The sequence below is a fragment of the Neoarius graeffei genome, chromosome 8 (assembly GCF_027579695.1).
Source record: "Neoarius graeffei isolate fNeoGra1 chromosome 8, fNeoGra1.pri, whole genome shotgun sequence".
NCBI lineage: Eukaryota > Metazoa > Chordata > Actinopteri > Siluriformes > Ariidae > Neoarius > Neoarius graeffei.
The window spans coordinates 7,180,773-7,200,681 of NC_083576.1; the positions used below are offsets into that span (position 1 = coordinate 7,180,773).

The 19,909-nt window shown below is 40.6% G+C and overlaps 1 protein-coding gene across 1 annotated transcript in view; it reads left to right on the plus strand.

Annotated features, from left to right (window-relative positions):
• Nucleotides 1-603: 603 nt before the first annotated feature.
• fgfrl1b (fibroblast growth factor receptor like 1b) overlaps nt 604-19,909 on the plus strand; it is a 110,238-nt gene continuing 90,932 nt past the window's right edge. The window contains exons 1-2 of the mRNA XM_060927233.1: nt 604-731; nt 826-911. Coding sequence (XP_060783216.1) covers nt 833-911 — 79 coding nt within the window. The 5' untranslated portion in view covers nt 604-731; nt 826-832. The remainder of the gene's footprint in view (nt 732-825; nt 912-19,909) is intronic.

Here is a 19,909-nt window from a genome sequence, read left to right on the forward strand (position 1 = left end):
GACTACGGGCGAAAGGCGGGGTACACCCTGGACAAGTCGCCAGGTCATCACAGGGCTGACACATAGACACAGACAACCATTCACACTCACATTCACACCTACGGCCAATTTAGAGTCACCAGTTAACCTAACCTGCATGTCTTTGGACTGTGGGGGAAACTGGAGCACCCGGAGGAAACCCACGCGGACACGGGGAGAACATGCAAACTCCGTACAGAAGGGCCCTCGCCGGCCACGGGGCTCGAACCCAGGACCTTCTTGCTGTGAGGCGACAGTGCTAACCACTGTGCTGCCCATATTATTATTATTATTATTATTATTATTATTATTATCTGGCTATTTAACCCGACACTCGTATCAGATTATTTGTTTTATTTGCCGTGTAAACTCCGTTGTAATGCTCTCACCTTACCCCTAATTAAATATAAGGAATAAGTTGTAAGCTCGTGCACTGCGGACAGATGGCGCTCTGAGCTCCACGTGCGCGCTCCCGAGGCCCTGGCGCGGCTGAGACGCGGACCGCGCTCTGATTGGCTCTGGAAGTCCCGCCGCCTTCTCATTGGCTGTCAGAGTGGAGCTGCTGGACTTCAGTTGGCGGTGGGAGCCGCGCGCGCAGGGAAGCGGGACAGGCCGAGAGGAGACGCGGCCGCTGCAGCCTGTGTGTCCCGCTGCCGCCTGGAGACTCATCCCGCTGCCGCCTGGAGACTCATCCCGCTGCGATCAGGCGCCAGGTGGGTCTGAGCTTTAGTTCCACACGGAGCTTTCGGAAGGATTTGCTTGTTTTGTGCGCATGTCTGACACTGTGGCTTCTTCCTTCTGACCCAGTGACAGAATGAAAATGATTTCTGAAGCTGAAAAACTCCTCACTCTCGCTGGGATCTTCATCAGTGCAGTGACATGTGAAGTCAATGGTGAGTCATAATCAGATCTAACCTCATCACTTCTCATCTATCTATCTATCTATCTATCTATCTATCTATCTATCTATCTATCTATCTATCTATCTATATTTATTCATTTATTTTAGTATTGGTATGTAATTTGTAATTGATAAGTTATGATGCATGAAGGGGGTTCAGGTTTAGGCTGATCTATCTATCTATCTATCTATCTATCTATCTATCTATCTATCTATCTATCTATTGGTATGTAATTTATGGTCTTAATAAGTCATGATGGATGAAGTGGGTTCAGGTTTACACTTTGTCTGTCTGTCTGTCTGTCTGTCTGTCTGTCTGTCTGTCTCTATCTATCTATCTATCTATCTATCTATCTATCTATCTATCTATCTATCTATCTATCTATCTATCTATTGGTATGTAATTTATGGTCTTAAGTCATGATGAATGAAGTGGGTTCAGGTTTACACTTGTCTGTCTGTATGTCTGTCTGTCTGTCTGTCTGTCTGTCTATCTATCTATCTATTCATTTATTTTAGTATTGGTACATAATTTGTAATTGATAAGTTATGATGCATGAAGGGGGTTTAGGCTTATCTATCTATCTATCTATCTATCTATCTATCTATCTATCTATCTATCTATTGGTATGTAATTTATGGTCTTAAGTCATGATGGATGAAGTGGGTTCAGGTTTACACTTGTCTGTCTGTCTATCTGTCTGTCTGTCTATCTATCTATCTATCTATCTATTGGTATGTAATTTATGGTCTTAAGTCATGATGGATGAAGTGGGTTCAGGTTTACACTTGTCTGTCTGTCTGTCTGTCTGTCTATCTATCTGTCTATCTATTTGTTCATTCATTCATTTATTTTAGTATTGGTACATAATTTGTTATTGATAAGTTATGATGGATGAAGTGGGTTCAGGTTTAGTCCTATTTATTTATTTATTTATTTATTTATTTATCAATCGATCGATCAATTGCTCAATTTATTTATTTATTGGTATGGTATTAATAAGTCATGATGGATGAAGTGGGTTCAGGTTTACGCTCTATCTATCTATCTATCTATCTATCTATCTATCTATCTATCTATCTATCTATCTATCTATCTATCTATTTGTTCATTCATTCATTCATTCATTTATTTTAGTATTGGTACATAATTTGTTATTGATAAGTTATGATGCATGAAGTGGGTTCAGGTTTAGGCCTATTTATTTAATTATTTATTAATCGATCGATCAATTGCTCGATTTATTTATTTATTTATTTATTTATTTATTGGTATGTAATTTATGGTATTGGTAAGTCATGATGGATGAAGCGCGTTCAGGTTTAGGCCTATTTATGTATTTATTTATCTATCTATCGATCAATCTGGTTATTTGTTTATTTATTTAATTATTGTTTTTTAATTGATGCTATTGATAAGTCATGATGCATGAAGTGGGTTCAGGTTTAGGCTGATTTGGTTTGGGGATTTATTTATTTATTTGAGCAAAAATAATGGCACAATATATAAGAATACAAAAGACAGAGTGAAAAAAAGGAGAGAGAGAATATCCATCATGATATTTAGTTGTTGTAACTACAAGAGCATTTCAAGATTTTCAGAATAAGTTAATGACATTTTGAGATCAAGATACATGATCAGATGAAAGTTACAATATTTCAAGAGTAAAGTATTTCAAGAAAGTCGTAACGTATGGTGTGAGAGGAAAAAAAGTCAGAATATTTTGAATAAAGTCACATTATGAGGAAGGAAAAGTTATATCGTATGATGTTATGAGGAAAAATAAAAAGTCACAATATTTTGAGAATAAAATCAGCAACTTTCGATAAAGCCGGAATGTGATATTATGGGGGGAAAGTCACAATATTACATTAAATGAAGTCATAATATTTGTGTCAAAAATATTATGACTCTATTCACACAATCTTATTTATTTATTTATTTATTAACCTGGGAATGTTCACAAGTTTAATATGTGTACAAAAACAGTTATTTAATATATTTATAAAGGAAGAAATGCTGCATTTGGTGAGTCCAGTCATCTCCGTGTTACCAGGGGTGTAACGATATGATGATTTGGATCAATGCATTGATTTTAAAGGCAACAATTAAAATTTAGTTTTTGCAACAATTATAAATTTAACTAATATCTCAAAAGGACAATGTGTGTGTGTGTGTGTGTGTGTGTGTGTGTGTGTGTGAATTATAATAATTAGCAAGATGATTTGCTTGTAAATAGAATACTTTTAGTTAAAATTCTTTCTTAACATCATCATCATAATTTGTGCATTAACATGAGGCCAATCCCAGATTCTGAACAAAGTCTCACATCTTATGAGATCAATTTTTGTCATGTATCATATCGTCGTAAATATCGAATCATTGCCTTGTGAATCGAAATCGTGTCATGTGGAATCCTGAGGCTCACACTTCTGCCATATCATGATTTTTCCCTTCGGTTTTCAAGTTCCCTTGTGTCTTTCTGGTTTCTATTTTATTTATTTATTTTTATTTTTTACTTTTAAGCTTCAGATCACATGTGGAGCTCACTACCTTATTCCTTTGTGCATTATGGATCATTATAATGTAATAGAATCAGTATTAAGTACGAGCCGTATCTCAGAACAGTGATCTCAGTTCAAAACCATCACCGGCCAAGTTAAACGAACTCGCACTGCGTCAAACTAGCACCTGAAATGTTCATAAGCACTCAGCGAGACTCAATTACACGGATTAATTTCACACTGTGTAACTTATTTAAACACTCCATGCCATGCTGAGCACAAAGGGTTGTGTTCTGATGAAATATTTCCTTATTTCCTTTAATTACGTTGGTTGAATCGTTTTAACTGTTTTTGTGTTAAAACCGGGTCTGTTCACACACACTGGCCACTTTAAAAGGAATTTGTGATTGATTCTAAGATCCCTGTTCTTGGCTGTAGGACTTGAACCTGATGCGGTCTTCTGTTCTGCTGTTGCATGAATGCTGAGATACTTTTCTGCTCAACACAGTTGTAAAGAGTGATTATATAAGTTAGTATAAGTTCCTTCCTGGCAAAAATATTCGAACCATCTCAAATCTGGCCAGTTTCCTCTGACCTCTATCATCAACGAGGTGTTTGTTTCAACCCACAGAACTGTCGCTCATTCATTCACTCAATGTTTTTTGAAATACTCAAACCTGCTCAATCCATCTGGCTCAAACCAACACCTATACCACAGTGACAGAAAGTCACACTTCACTGTGCGATCACAATTTTTCCCGTTTTGTATGTTCTTCACATCCATACTGTCAACACATTTAGGATATAGGTTGTGATTAAGATCTCTTGACCTTCTTAATGAGTTATTGTCTCTGAAGATGCTGTATTTCTTGTGTTCTGGTGTGATGTTTCAGTTCAGTGCAACTGAACACCACGTGCATAGATTTCCAGGGGAAAAAAACCTGAAAATCATACTTTCATTGGTACCTCCATCAACTTTGTTGGAGGAGGTTACGTTTTCGCCTCGGTTTGTTTGATTGTTCCCAACGTAACTCAAAGTAGTGAACAGATTTTGATGAAATTTTTAGGAAAGGTGAGCCATGGGCCAAGGAACAACTGATTAGATTTTGATGCAAATCCGGATACGTATGTACATGGATCCAAGATGTTTTGCCTTTTCCCAACATAACTCAAAATATCATGAACGGATTTGGATGAAATTTGGTGTCCAGCTTTAGTATTATCCTAGCTTCAAGTGATTTTGGTTTTAATGTTGATAATGTGTGGCTTGGTACAGGTATACACTCTACCGAGTGCCCTTCAAGATGATAGATGTATCGGTTTATCTATATTTACCTTAAAAGAGGTTTTAAAGTTATTAATGAAATCGGTGTGTATTCCAAAATGGTGCAAACATGTGAAAATCAACCGAAGAGCCAAATGAAGGAAGTTAAAGGTTTGACATGATCTGAAGAAGGAATAACTAAGGTCTTAGAAAGAATTTGAGGTGGATATTACATCTGAGATGCTCATGGGAGAAAATAAAAGATGTCCGAGGTAGCCAGAAAGGCAGAAGATGACTAACACGCAGGAATTCTCAAACGTCTTTGTACAAACGAGCCCAAATGGATGCTGCAAGCCGTGGCGTTTTCATGACTCCTTGTTATGCTTGTAAAGCCATATTTAGTAAATATTTCAGCTTATGTTCTTCACGTTCCTGACTTCTTAAGTCAGGCTTAGTCAGTGTTGTCAAGGAAATAGCAAAAATATTTGAACAGAAGTTTTTTTTTTTTTTTTGTTACTGAACTCCTACGCTCATGCAGTCCGGTGATCAGGATAGTGAAAAAGACTCAAGACTTGCATTCAAATCATGTTTAAATTACGACATCCAGTAATATTTCAAAATAGTAGCATATGAAATCTGTAATCCTAGTTAGAATGATATTAGCCGTGTTAATTTGTCAAACAAAATGAGATTCTCTCAAAACACCATTTGTAAATTCATGATATTGATTTTTTTTCTGTTATTAAATTAGCTTACACTTTTTGACTGATTTGTGTTATAATGAAGGAACGTTTCTTTTTTTTAAGCTTATTTTGTTAAAAATAAATTTCTTTATATTTTCCAATTTGACTTAAGGGTACACAAACTTTTGCACTCAGCTGAAATGTACATTTAAGACCTCAGTCAAGTGTTTCAGTGAGTTAGGAAGGGTACTCATTTACACTGCACACACACACACAGGTCTTTTGAAGACTTTCCACTCCTGGCCCTTGTTCCTGCAGCTGGTTGTTTTGTGGCCCCTGCCAAGTTAAAAAAGAGTTGCGATAAATCAGAGTTCAGGGACGAGGACACCTGCTGGCAGGGAGCCTCCATGGACAGGGACAGAAGTGGGACGTTGTATGGATGGGATGGATGGGAACGTCTCACTTTCACACCGTCCTTCGTCACCCCGCTGAGAGCCCGAGGGCCACTTTATGATCTCTTTGAGAAAATAAAACAATGAATTTTACAGATAAAAGCAAGCCGGTGTGTAAATTTACCCTTTTGAACATTCTCATAACATCAGAGCTGCTTTGATTCACAACATTTTCAGATACAGCGTCACCACCAGTATTGTTCTTAACACCATTTAAACATAGTGAACATTTTAGTGAAGAAAAATATATATGGATGAAAGTAAGGTCAGTCTGAGCTTCAGGGATTGGGCAGATTGAATCCAAAACTATGGTTTTACCTTCTGTTAAATTCACTTACACTACCGTTCAAAAGTTTGGGGTCACCCAGACAATTTTGTGTTTTCCATGAAAAGTCACACTTTTATTTACCACCATAAGTTGTAAAATGAATAGAAAATATAGTCAAGACATTTTTCTGGCCATTTTGAGCATTTAATCGACCCCACAAATGTGATGCTCCAGAAACTCAGAGGCTGTCCACACGGCAACGGATTCAGGTGAATCTGATAAAATTGTTTATCGTTTTGGCCTGGCGTTCACATGGCACCGGCGTTTTGGGTGCCCCAAAACGATATTTTTTGAGAACGGGTTCCAGAGTGGAAAAATCTGGCAACGGCGCCGTTGCGAAGTCGTCTGGATGCGTAGAACGGATTTGTTTACGATGACGTCACAACCACATGACTAGAACAAGCAGCACTCTCGCTGTTTTGTATGAACCACTGCATTGCATTCACTTTTGTATACAGCTTTTCTTTTAAATAAACAAGTAACTGAACCATTTCTTGAATTTCTTTTTTTTTATTGGATAAGACTGCTTTTGAAAATGTTCACACACAATAAGAAAATTAAGTTATATAAAACTATGCACACTAATAAAACTAATTTGTACACCCAGAAAGCACGATTTCCTCGCGTAGTCGCAGCCATCTTCTTCTTGTTGTTGTGTGTTTGTTCCTGTGAGTATTTCACGCCGGGTAGAAGAAGGGGTTTATGCGCACGCGTCCTACTTCTTCTATTGTTCTGGTGTCTCCGATGGGACCGTCTTACAGCGCATGTAGAGGTGTGGCATGTGTATTGCATCGTTTTCAGCAAGCGTTGTGTTGCCATATGTACCTGATATTTTACTGATCCGTTGCCCATGTGGACGCGATATTTTTTTTTAATAAAATCTCGTTGTCGTGTGGATATAGCCTCAATCTGCTCAAAAGAAGGTCAGTTTTATCGCTTCTCTAAAGAGCTCAACTGTTTTCAGCTGTGCTAACATGATTGTACAAGGGTTTTCTAATCATCCATTAGCCTTCTGAGGCAATGAGCAAACACATTGTACCATTAGAACACTGGAGTGAGAGTTGCTGGAAATGGGCCTCTATACACCTATGGAGATATTGCACCAAAAACCAGACATTTGCAGCTAGAATAGTCATTTAGCACATTAGCAATGTATAGAGTGGATTTCTGATTAGTTTAAAGTGATCTTCATTGAAAAGAACAGTGCTTTTCTTTCAAAAATAAGGACATTTCAAAGTGACCCCAAACTTTTGAACGGTAGTGTAGATTGTGTTTAAAAAATATTACTCAGTCATAAAATTACCCTTTACTCAATCAGTTCAGCAGCGCTGTGGTGTAACTGTATGAAACGCTTTGCACTCGACTATAGGACAGAATCCAATCCAAGCACAAGGTTACACATTCAAGGGTTGGTCCTCTTTCTCAGCGCCATGCTGATGAATATCTTGGGTTTGAGCTCACAACCTCCTGATCACGAGCTGAGTTTTCCCCACTGAGCTCACATCGTCCCTGACATATGGTTCACTTAAACACCGTTTGCACTGTGAGGTGTTCTGTGGGTCAGTGAGCTGATAAGAATGCGGTCAGGTCTTCAGCTCTGCAGAAGTAAACAACGTATTGTCCTCAGTGTTTACTTCTCCATTTGCTGACCTGACCATCTCACCGCTACCTGAGTCTGAAAGCGTGTGTGTGTGGGACACGTTGAGTCGGAGGAGGGAAACGTCCACAGTCTTTATTGTGCTTGGATTGCTCTTTTCCTTTTTCCTAGCCATAGTCTCGACTGGAATGCTGCAGAGTCGAGCACTTTAGTGCTGTTAGTGTGGTGAGGGGCTGTTCAGTCTGGATAAGGGTGACTGGAGGTAAATAGAGTGGGAGAAATGTGGGGGCAAAGGTCAGAGTGGTGAATTTGTGGGTTAAAATATCGCTAAGGTTAATAACCGACTCCGGAAGAGTTAGATGTTTAATTGAATCTCAGTAGGAATGAGGCCAAAAGAAACCAATTTTAAATGACGTGACCAGTCAACTCCCAGTTATCCATGTATTATACATACAGGACACTTTTTTTCCATGGAATAAAAACATGTGTTCTATTCCCTTCTAGCAAGTTTCATTCATTTGGTTTGACAGCATGCAATATTGTTAGCATATCACTTAGGCTACATCCACACGACAACGGCAACGAGATTTTAAAAAAAAAATATATCGCGTCCACATGGGCAACGGATCAGTAAAATATCAGGTACATATGGCAACGCAACGCTTGCTGAAAACGATGCAATACACATGCCACACCTCTAGGTGCGCTGTAAGACAGTCCCATCGGAGACACCACAACAATAGAAGTAGTAAGGACGCATGCGCATAAACTATTATGCGCGAGACTTCATATTAGCCACAAAGTCAGAAAAATCTGTTTGTAAAATTACGTTATAATGACCAAATACAATGAAAAGTATTTTTCCAGTCTCACCTGTGAAAGGTAATCCCATGTGATCTCGTTTGGACGGCAAACCTGTTGGTACAGTTAAACGCAGCACATGAATGAGGCATCTTTATTCTCCGCTTTGACCTATCCAATATGGCGGCGAGGATGACGTATGATTCTACGCGGAAGGCGGCGTCTTTAATGGTCCGGAATAAATTGAATGCTACACGTTGATGGATTAATTTGTTGTTCTACGCCCTTTTTGAGGAATGTATTGTAGGACTTAAACCAACATCTGAAGAGGTGAGATCGCTCCTTTTTTTCCCTATTTTTGCTGGCGGGATTGACTCTGCTCTAAAGGCTATTCTCTCTCTCTCTCTCTCTCTCTCTCTCTCTGCACCATTACACAATAAATATTCACAGTGAAAATATTTTGTAAGCGCGTTTCATGAACCAAGTTATAGGATTTGTTGACAACTGGCATCGAGTTCGTTACACTTCTACCCGGCATGAAGCACATGTGGTTGTGACGTCATGGTAAACAAATCCGTTCTACTCATCCAGACGACTTTGCAATGGCGCCGTTGCCAGATCTTTCCACTCTGGAACCCGTTCTCAAAAGATTTAGTTTTGGGGCACCCAAAACGCCGGTGCCATGTGGATGCCAGGCTGAAACGATAAACAATTTTATCAGATTCACCTGAATCCGTTGCCGTGTGGACAGGGCCTTATTCTACGTGTATTACGTCACTCTACCCAATGGAGAACGAGCGCTGAACAGTGTTGTAGTCGAGTCACTTAACCTCGAGTCCAAGAACATTTGACGGTGGCTTTTGCTGCCTTTATATGAAAGCGTCTCTGCTACTGTGTCGGACTAACGTTCCTGCTCGACTGCCCCATTTTAGTTAACAGGCTACAGGTAAAAAAAACTTGTTCATCGCTCAGCAAGCCCCGCCCACTATCAACAGAGCAATGAACATAGCGTGTCACTTCCTTCTCTGGGTGGAGTCTTACCAAATGACGATTGAAGTTCGAGGTTGTCCCCATCGTCTCCTCGATAGTTCTTCTACATATGGAACACACAGCAGTGAATTTTTTTTCCCACTGCACGAGAAGTCTGTATAAGCAAAGCGGACAATCCTAGCAGCGTCTCTCCAGGCATTTTAACGCCATTAACGTTAGTTTGTTCCTGAACATGACGTATGAACAGGTGAATGTGCATTCTCTTGCACAAAATTAGTATAAAAATTAATGTAGATTAGTATAATTAACTAATGTATAAATATCTTATGACAAACTATTATGGCATGTTACAAAAAATAAAGAAAAAAATCAGAGTCCTCATCTCCAATTTGCGAATCAGAATGCAGTTAATGTACGAGTCTGAGTCCGAGTCATCGATGCTCAAGTCCATGTCAAGTCACGAGTCATTAAAATTAGGGCACAAGTCCTGGACTTGAGTACTACGAGCCTGGTGTTGAATATGGTTTACGATCTTGCATGGTTGTCAAGACAGCATGACGTCACACGTCGGAGAAGTAAAACTAGTGAGCGACTGGGACAATTTCTAAATAAACATGGCCACCAGGTTTGTTTCATTAAATGCGGAATATTTTGAGAGAATTTTGAAAGAGAAAGATGCGTTGAACACCTGAAAAGAACGTGTATGTAGTATAATAATAATAATATTGGCTGGCTTTTTTTCATGGTATATCAGATATATTCCATTCAGCTACTCGTCTTCGACTTCTTCAGAATTGAATATATCTTATATACCACTCAGTGCCAGCCAATATTATTTAACTATTCAACAGTGCCGTTTTCAAATTCTCAATTCTGATTCATTTTCTATCGCAGCAGCTTCAACAGATTTGAGGGTAAAATGTTCCACAGAGACTTGTATAATGGACAGTCTACAACCCCGATTACAAAAAAGTTGGGACAAAGTACAAATTGTAAATAAAAACGGAATGCAATAATTTACAAATCTCAAAAACTGATATTGTATTCACAATAGAACATAGACAACATATCAAATGTCGAAAGTGAGACATTTTGAAATTTCATGCCAAATATTGGCTCATTTGAAATTTCATGACAGCAACACATCTCAAAGTTGGGACAGGGGCAATAAGAGGCTGGAAAAGTTAAAGGTAGAAAAAAGGAACAGCTGGAGGACCAAATTGCAACTCATTAGGTCAATTGGCAATAGGTCATTAACATGACTGGGTATAAAAAGAGCATCTTGGAGTGGCAGCGGCTCTCAGAAGTAAAGATGGGAAGAGGATCACCAATCCCCCTAATTCTGCACCGACAAATAGTGGAGCAATATCAGAAAGGAGTTCGACAGTGTAAAATTGCAAAGAGTTTGAACATATCATCATCTACAGTGCATAATATCATCAAAAGATTCAGAGAATCTGGAAGAATCTCTGTGCGTAAGGGTCAAGGCCGGAAAACCATACTGGGTGCCCGTGATCTTCGGGCCCTTAGACGGCACTGCATCACATACAGGCATGCTTCTGTATTGGAAATCACAAAATGGGCTCAGGAATATTTCCAGAGAACATTATCTGTGAACACAATTCACCGTGCCATCCACCGTTGCCAGCTAAAACTCTATAGCTCAAAGAAGAAGCCGTATCTAAACACGATCCAGAAGCGCAGACGTCTTCTCTGGGCCAAGGCTCATTTAAAATGGACTGTGGCAAAGTGGAAAACTGTTCTGTGGTCAGACGAATCAAAATTTGAAGTTCTTTATGGAAATCAGGGACGCCGTGTCATTCGGACTAAAGAGGAGAAGGATGACCCAAGTTGTTATCAGCGCTCAGTTCAGAAGCCTGCATCTCTGATGGTATGGGGTTGCATTAGTGCGTGTGGCATGGGCAGCTTACACATCTGGAAAGACACCATCAATGCTGAAAGGTATATCCAGGTTCTAGAGCAACATATGCTCCCATCCAGACGACGTCTCTTTCAGGGAAGACTTTGCATTTTTCAACATGACAATGCCAAACCACATACTGCATCAATTACAGCATCATGGCTGCATAGAAGAAGGGTCCGGGTACTGAACTGGCCAGCCTGCAGTCCAGATCTTTCACCCATAGAAAACATTTGGCGCATCATAAAACGGAAGATACGACAAAAAAGACCTAAGCAGTTGAGCAACTAGAATCCTACATTAGACAAGAATGGGTTAACATTCCTATCCCTAAACTTGAGCAACTTGTCTCCTCAGTCCCCAGACGTTTACAGACTATTGTAAAGAGAAAAGGGGATGTCTCACAGTGGTAAACATGGCCTTGTCCCAACTTTTTTGGAATCAGGGTTGTACATGGGCAGATTTAAAAACGTAAAAAGTTTTCTGTAACGCGATGATTATTTAGTATTTTTGGAAGGAAGGAGTCTCCAGTGTCGGCGCTTTGTAACAAACAGTCAGAAGTGACACAGGAAGGCCTTCAGGACAGAGGAAGGACTGTTTACAGTTGCTATAACATGGGTGATAAAAGGAACTGACTTGTTTCTGCAACATTAAACAGATAAAATGCTTCACAATCGTTCATTAATAAAGTAAAATTACAATCATGGGGAGGCTGATGTTGTACAAGAGGAATAACACAATTCAGGATGTACTGTTGTATATACATGTTATAGGTGACACAGTGGTGTAGTGGTTAGCACTGTCACCTCACAGCAAGAAGGTTCCGGGTTTGAACCACATGGCCGACGGGGACCTTGCTGTGTGGAGTTTGCATGTTCTCCTCATGTCTGCATAGGTTTCCTCTCGTAGTTCAAAGACATACAAATCAGGTAAAAATACCCAGCTAGTGTGCAGAGGTGGACAGTATCGAAGTACATTTACTTGAGTACTGTACTTAAGTACACTTTGAGTATCTGTACTTTCGCTGAGTATTATTATTTTTTTTTTAATGGCAGCTTATGACTTTAACTTCACTATATTTGAAAGACAAATATTGTAATTTTCACTCTGCTACATTTCTGTCAAGGTCCTCGTTACTCGTTACTATGAAGCAGCTTTGAAAGGGGATTTTTTTTAATTTAATTTTCTAAAACATTATTATTTTTTTTTTACAGGTGACATTGAGACAGTCTATCAGTAATCACTAGGGTCAGGTCACGTCCATAGACTGGATAAAATCTCATCTCATTATCTCTAGCCGCTTTATCCTTCTACAGGGTCGCAGGCAAGCTGGAGCCTATCCCAGCTGACTACGGGCGAAAGGCGGGGTACACCCTGGACAAGTCGCCAGGTCATCACAGGGCTGACACATAGACACAGACAACCATTCACACTCACATTCACACCTACGCTCAATTTAGAGTCACCAGTTAACCTAACCTGCATGTCTTTGGACTGTGGGGGAAACCGGAGCACCCGGAGGAAACCCACACGGACACGGGGAGAACATGCAAACTCCGCACAGAAAGGCCCTCGCCGGCCACGGGGCTCGAACCCGGACCTTCTTGCTGTGAGGCGACAGCGCTAACCACTACACCACCGTGCCGCCCTGGATAAAATCAAGTTCAGTTATTTCTCAGCAGTGTTGTTTAACATGATCAGTTGATGGCAGAATGAAAGCAGGCGGTTCTTCTGGGCAATGCATGCACCCATGGCCCATGAATCCATGTTTCAGTTTTCTGAAAGGAATAAAGATTCGTTTTGTTTTAAATGTTTGCTTTGTTTGCCGAAAACGGAGCAAATTACAGCCTATGAAAACTCGCCATCCAACCTGCGGAAGCATATTGAGGTCTTCTTCTTTTGGCTGCTCCCGATTAGGGGTCGCCACAGCAGATCTTTCGTCTCCATTGCTCCCTGTCTTCTGCATCCTTCTCTACCACACCTGCCACTTTCATGTCCTCTCTCACCACATCCATGTATCTCCTCTTTGGCCTTCCTCATTTTCGTTTGCCTGGCAGCTCCATCCTCAACATTCTCCTTCCCACATGCTCTGCATCTCTTCTCAGGATGTGCCCATACCATCTCAGTCTCATCTCTCTTAGCTTCATTCCCAATCTCTCCACATGTGCTGTCCCTCTGATGTGCTCGTTCCTTATCCTGTCCGACCTCCCATCGCAAACCTTAACATACTCAACTCCGCCACCTCCAACTTTGCCTCCTGTCTCTTCGTTAAGGGTACGGTCTCCAATCCGTACATCACAGCTGGTCTCACTACTGTCTTATACATCTTACCTTTCACTTTTGCTGGGACTTTCCGATCACAAATGACTCCCGAAATCCTTCTCCAACTGCTCCACCCTGCCTGCACTCTCTTTCTCGCCTCACTATCGCAGCCCCCATTTTCCTGCACAGTTGACCCCAGGTACTTGAATTCACCAACTTTCTTAATGTCTACTCTCATCCCCATTCTCATTGATGCACATGTATTCTGTTTTGCTGCTGCTCACCTTCATTCCTCCATCTCTCCAAACCCAACTCAACCTCCTTTCTACATTCACCACATATCACAATCTCATCTCATCTCATTATCTGTAGCCGCTTTATCCTGTTCTACAGGGTCGCAGGCAAGCTGGAGCCTATCCCAGCTGACTACGGGCGAAAGGCGGGGTACACCCTGGACAAGTCGCCAGGTCATCACAGGGCTGACACATAGACACAGACAACCATTCACACTCACATTCACACCTACGGTCAATTTAGAGTCACCAGTTAACCTAACCTGCATGTCTTTGGACTGTGGGGGAAACCGGAGCACCCGGAGGAAACCCACGCGGACACGGGGAGAACATGCAAACTCCGCACAGAAAGGCCCTCACCGGCCACGGGGCTCGAACCCGGACCTTCTTGCTGTGAGGCGACAGCGCTAACCACTACACCACCGTGCCGCACATATCTCAATATCATCCGCAAACATCATGTTCCATGGTGACTCTTGCCTCGCTTCGTCCATCAAGCTATCCATCACTATGGCAAACAAGAAAGGACTCAAATATTGAGGTACTGTATATAAATGTTTTATTCCAAGAGAAAGCTTGCAATGAAGTTGTCTATGCTTTTAGAGCTAGCGATAACGTTACGATAGCTATGCAGTCTGGTTAGTCAAATGACTTTCTATGGATTTGCCCGCCAAGTTGACGTAGCCTTGTCCACAGCTTGTTAACTTGGATACAGTATGTAAAAACAGTTACGCTAATATAAATAACTTATCTGAAGTCCTTTCAAAAATATGTTTTAGCATAATCTTGCCAAATAAACAGAATGTACCATAGAAATCTTTCTTTTTCTAGTAACGTTAGCTACCCAATATGATTTTGAGTTTGAAAAAAGTTTGCTAGCATGTCAGGTGGAGCTTCACTGACTATCTAGCTTAACATTAAACCACTTTGATTCCGCAGGCAGATTCATATGTGCATGAATACATACACTTATGCACGTGCGCATGCACACACACACACACACACACACACACACACACACACACACACACACACACACACACACAGGTGAGACCTGTGAGATGGACAGTATTGTACTAGTCAGTCACAACAAATTGCTGGAAGTTTTTGTTTTGATGTCAGATGATGGTCTTGCATTTTTTTTTTTTTTTTGTCTTGCTTAAAGCAGTGTTGTTATTGGGCAGTTATTAGGCTCGAGGTGTAGATCTGGGTTTTAATCAGGTTGGATTGTCATTTTTATTTTCTGAGCAAGCTGCATTTACAGCTATTCCACTGTTGTAATGATTAACATACACGTACATGTGTGCGCACACTGCCAGAGCTGGGTCAGAACACGACCATGCTACTTTGTGGGGGTGGGGAGGAGTGTTACAATAAAAAATTAAAATAAAATGAATAAAAAGAAATAAATGACACTGACTCTCTTTCAGTTCAGTTGTGTTTCATTTTGTAACATTCTACCAGGCAGTCGGTTGTTTCAGAGGCATTAGGTTTTGTAAGCGTTGTGGCAATAATACAACAATGCATTGATAGAAAATGTACTTTTAATACTTAAGTATTTTTAAAAGCAAGTACTTCAGTACTTTTAACTTAAGTAAAAATTTGACTGGACAATTTCACTTGTATTGGACTAACATTTGACCAGTGAAATCCGTACTTTGACTGCAGTAATGAAGTTGGGTACTTTGTCCATCTCTGCTAGTGTGATTGCATAAACCAGTCTGTGAAGATTCTCAGTCATCCAGGTCATGGTAAACTGTGGGTGGTAAAAGAGAGCAACTGGACTTGCTTGAAGATTCTTGAAGACGTTTCACCTCTCATCCGAAAGGCTTCTTCAGTTCTGTCTGACTGGTAGGGAGCATCAGGTATTTATCCTCTCATGGATGAAAAGCTCATCTAAGGTGTCATTGAGTCATCCTGTTGGTGTGGGTCAACTGGGGGCTAACAACCAGCCCCCCATCCTGTTGGTGTGGCTAACTGGGGGCCACAACCAGCCCCCAGTTGACCCACACCAACAGGATGACTCAATGACACCTTAGATGAGCTTTTCATCCATGAGAGGATAAATACCTGATGCTCCCTACCAGTCAGACAGAACTGAAGAAGCCTTTCGGATGAGAGGTGAAACGTCTTCAAGAATCTTCAAGCAAGTCCAGTTGCTCTTTTTACCACCCACAGTGCACAAGCCAGTGCGTACTTGGTGCCAGTCCCAAACCTGGACAGATTGGGGAGGGTTGTGTCAGGAAGGGTATCCAGTGTAAAACCTATGCCAAATCTAATATGCGGAACAGAGCCACTGTGGCGACCCCTAATGGGAGCAGCCGAAAGAAGAGGACCTGTCAGAAATTTCATCATGGACATGAAAGTCATGGCAACATTGGGCTTTCAGTGATTTCTTAGAGCAGTTATTTTCTTATTGCGGCAGAACGATTGTAAGAATCTGCTTCACAAGATTTCAGGTTCTCTCAAATGAGAGTTTTTTTTTCTTTGTTGTTTGTTTTTTGTTTTGTTTTAAACGGGGTAAAGCCTTTACAAAAAACAAACAACAAAGAAAAAAACTCTCATATATACTAACCCTGATTAGCCTGTATACCCTGTACGCCCCCACATTTTGTATGCTGCTGAATCTGCCCTTTATTCAGTAGCTTTGTACAACCCCGATTCCAAAAAAGTTGGGACAAAGTACAAATTGTAAATAAAAATGGAATGCAATAATTTACAAATCTCAAAAACTGATATTGTATTCACAATAGAACATAGACAAAATATCAAATGTCGAAAGTGAGACATTTTGAAATGTCATGCCAAATATTGGCTCATTTGAAATTTCATGACAGCAACACATCTCAAAAAAGTTGGGACAGGGGCAATAAGAGGCTGGAAAAGTTAAAGGTACAAAAAAGGAACAGCTGGAGGACCAAATTGCAACTCATTAGGTCAATTGGCAATAGGTCATTAACATGACTGGGTATAAAAAGAGCATCTTGGAGTGGCAGCGGCTCTCAGAAGTAAAGATGGGAAGAGGATCACCAATCCCCCTAATTCTGCGCCGACAAATAGTGGAGCAATATCAGAAAGGAGTTCGACAGTGTAAAATTGCAAAGAGTTTGAACATATCATCATCTACAGTGCATAATATCATCAAAAGATTCAGAGAATCTGGAAGAATCTCTGTGCGTAAGGGTCAAGGCCGGAAAACCATACTGGGTGCCCGTGATCTTCGGGCCCTTAGACGGCACTGCATCACATACAGGCATGCTTCTGTATTGGAAATCACAAAATGGGCTCAGGAATATTTCCAGAGAACATTATCTGTGAACACAATTCACCGTGCCATCCGCCATTGCCAGCTAAAACTCTATAGTTCAATGAAGAAGCCGTATCTAAACATGATCCAGAAGCGCAGACGTCTTCTCTGGGCCAAGGCTCATTTAAAATGGACTGTGGCAAAGTGGAAAACTGTTCTGTGGTCAGACGAATCAAAATTTGAAGTTCTTTATGGAAATCAGGGACGCCGTGTCATTCGGACTAAAGAGGAGAAGGACGACCCGAGTTGTTATCAGCACTCAGTTCAGAAGCCTGCATCTCTGATGGTATGGGGTTGCATTAGTGTGTGTGTGTGGCATGGGCAGCTTACACATCTGGAAAGACACCATCAATGCTGAAAGGTATATCCAGGTTCTAGAGCAACATATGCTCCCATCCAGACGACGTCTCTTTCAGGGAAGACCTTGCATTTTCCAACATGACAATGCCAAACCACATACTGCATCAATTACAGCATCATGGCTGCGTAGAAGAAGGGTCCGGGTACTGAACTGGCCAGCCTGCAGTCCAGATCTTTCACCCACAGAAAACATTTGGCGCATCATAAAACGGAAGATACGACAAAAAAGACCTAAGACAGTTGAGCAACTAGAATCCTACATTAGACAAGAATGGGTTAACATTCCTATCCCTAAACTTGAGCAACTTGTCTCCTCAGTCCCCAGACGTTTACAGACTGTTGTAAAGAGAAAAGGGGATGTCTCACAGTGGGAAACATGGCCTTGTCCCAACTTTTTTGAGATGTGTTGTTGTCATGAAATTTAAAATCACCTAATTTTTCTCTTTAAATGATAAATTTTCTCAGTTTAAACATTTGATATGTCATCTATGTTCTATTCTGAATAAAATATGTAATTTTGAAACTTCCACATCATTGCATTCCGTTTTTATTTACAATTTGTACTTTGTCCCAAATTTTTTGGAATCGGGGTTGTATAAACAATAACCGCTAAATGTAATGCAATGTTATGTAAGGTGATCGCCGAGGCATTCTCATTGTGAAAAGTAAGTCACATGTACATGGACTGGCATTTAATGTTGTATTTGTTCCTTTCTATTTGTTTTTTGTCTGTTCATATTCTTTTTGGGGGAGTAAAGTCAGTTTAAAAATGCCGTTAAATGCATAGGCCTATAGGCCAAGTTTAATGACCTTGAGGTTATCAGAGGTCAAATGTCGTTTTACAAATGAAAAATGAATTCAGCACCCAAACATTTAACAAACAAGGCCATTTGCTAACTTCATTAATCATTTTAGTACATTTCATTCCTTAGAAAGCTGAGAAACTGGGTTCAGCTGAGACGTTTACAGGCCCAAAGTTCAATGACCTCTAGAGGTCAACAGAGGTCAGATAGAGCTCGGCATATTGCAGATTTGAATTCGGCACACCCAAATTGACAAAATAAGACTGTTTGCTGACTTTGTCTCAAAAATACCTTTAATTCCTTAAATAAGCACTTTTTTGAATTTTGGTACCAGTCTATAAGTGCGAGTCAATACTGGCTAATTACTCAGGAAATAATAATAGAGCAAACGTTTGGTGGTTTATTATGATCGAAACAATAATTACAGAGTCTTTTATATCTCGCCTGGTTTGCTTTTTTTTTTCGAGAAAGTTTTATGTCAGTGTGTAATGATGACAGATGTTGTTTGTTTAGGTCTGGGATTATTGTCAGGTTAATTTGTTTTTCAAATTATATAGCATATGACTCGAGGCAAGAGATTTAAGAGCTTCAAGCGCGTGCAGTGATTATTTGAGAAGTTACGAGTGAATTAGTGTGACATAATGCTTGTACTTGGAGTCAAAAAAAAAAAAAAGAATCATTGGGAAATGCCCAGAGTGGTCTGGATCCACACTCAACACTCTGAGAGTCATTAAACTGTATGCGTCTCTCTCTCTATACACACACACACACACACACACACACACACACACACACACACACACTCCCACATGCCAGCCAACACTAAAGAAAGTCCCTGTACAGTCTTGAGGAATGTTTTCACTTCTTGCTAACCTTGCTATTTCCTGTTTCTTCGCGGTTCCTGCTCTTTCCTTTGAGTTTCTGCGTCTGGAAAGCATGAAGCTCTGCACAGCCCTGAGCTCAGCCTCCGGGAGTGTCGGCATCCACCAAAATCCACTCACGTGTTCCAGCGATGTTTTGACTGAGAAGCTGAAGCTGGATTTACACCCTCCATCATGCACAGGGCTTGATGTGGCATTCTAACAAAAACAGTGTGTTTCCAACAGAGTCACACTCGCTTCCATATGTTTAGAGAGACGCAAGCATCAAAGACACATGTCGCGGCCTTTAAAAGATCCTGCAGGAAAATCAGACATGACAAAATATTAGCGGCGGATTTATCAGGAAAGACAACAGCGGTGGCAAGTCGAGATTTCACATCTAAATCCGATCCAGAGTGCAGGTTCGGAAACATGGCTGTCCAGTAATAATCGTGACAGCTGGTTTAGCTTTGATGAACAAATGCCTATGTTTAAAGTGAAGACTCGGCGGGAGTGCTGTCCTCCGTCGACCTTCTCTGCAGGTGTCCGCCTCCTCCGCTTCAT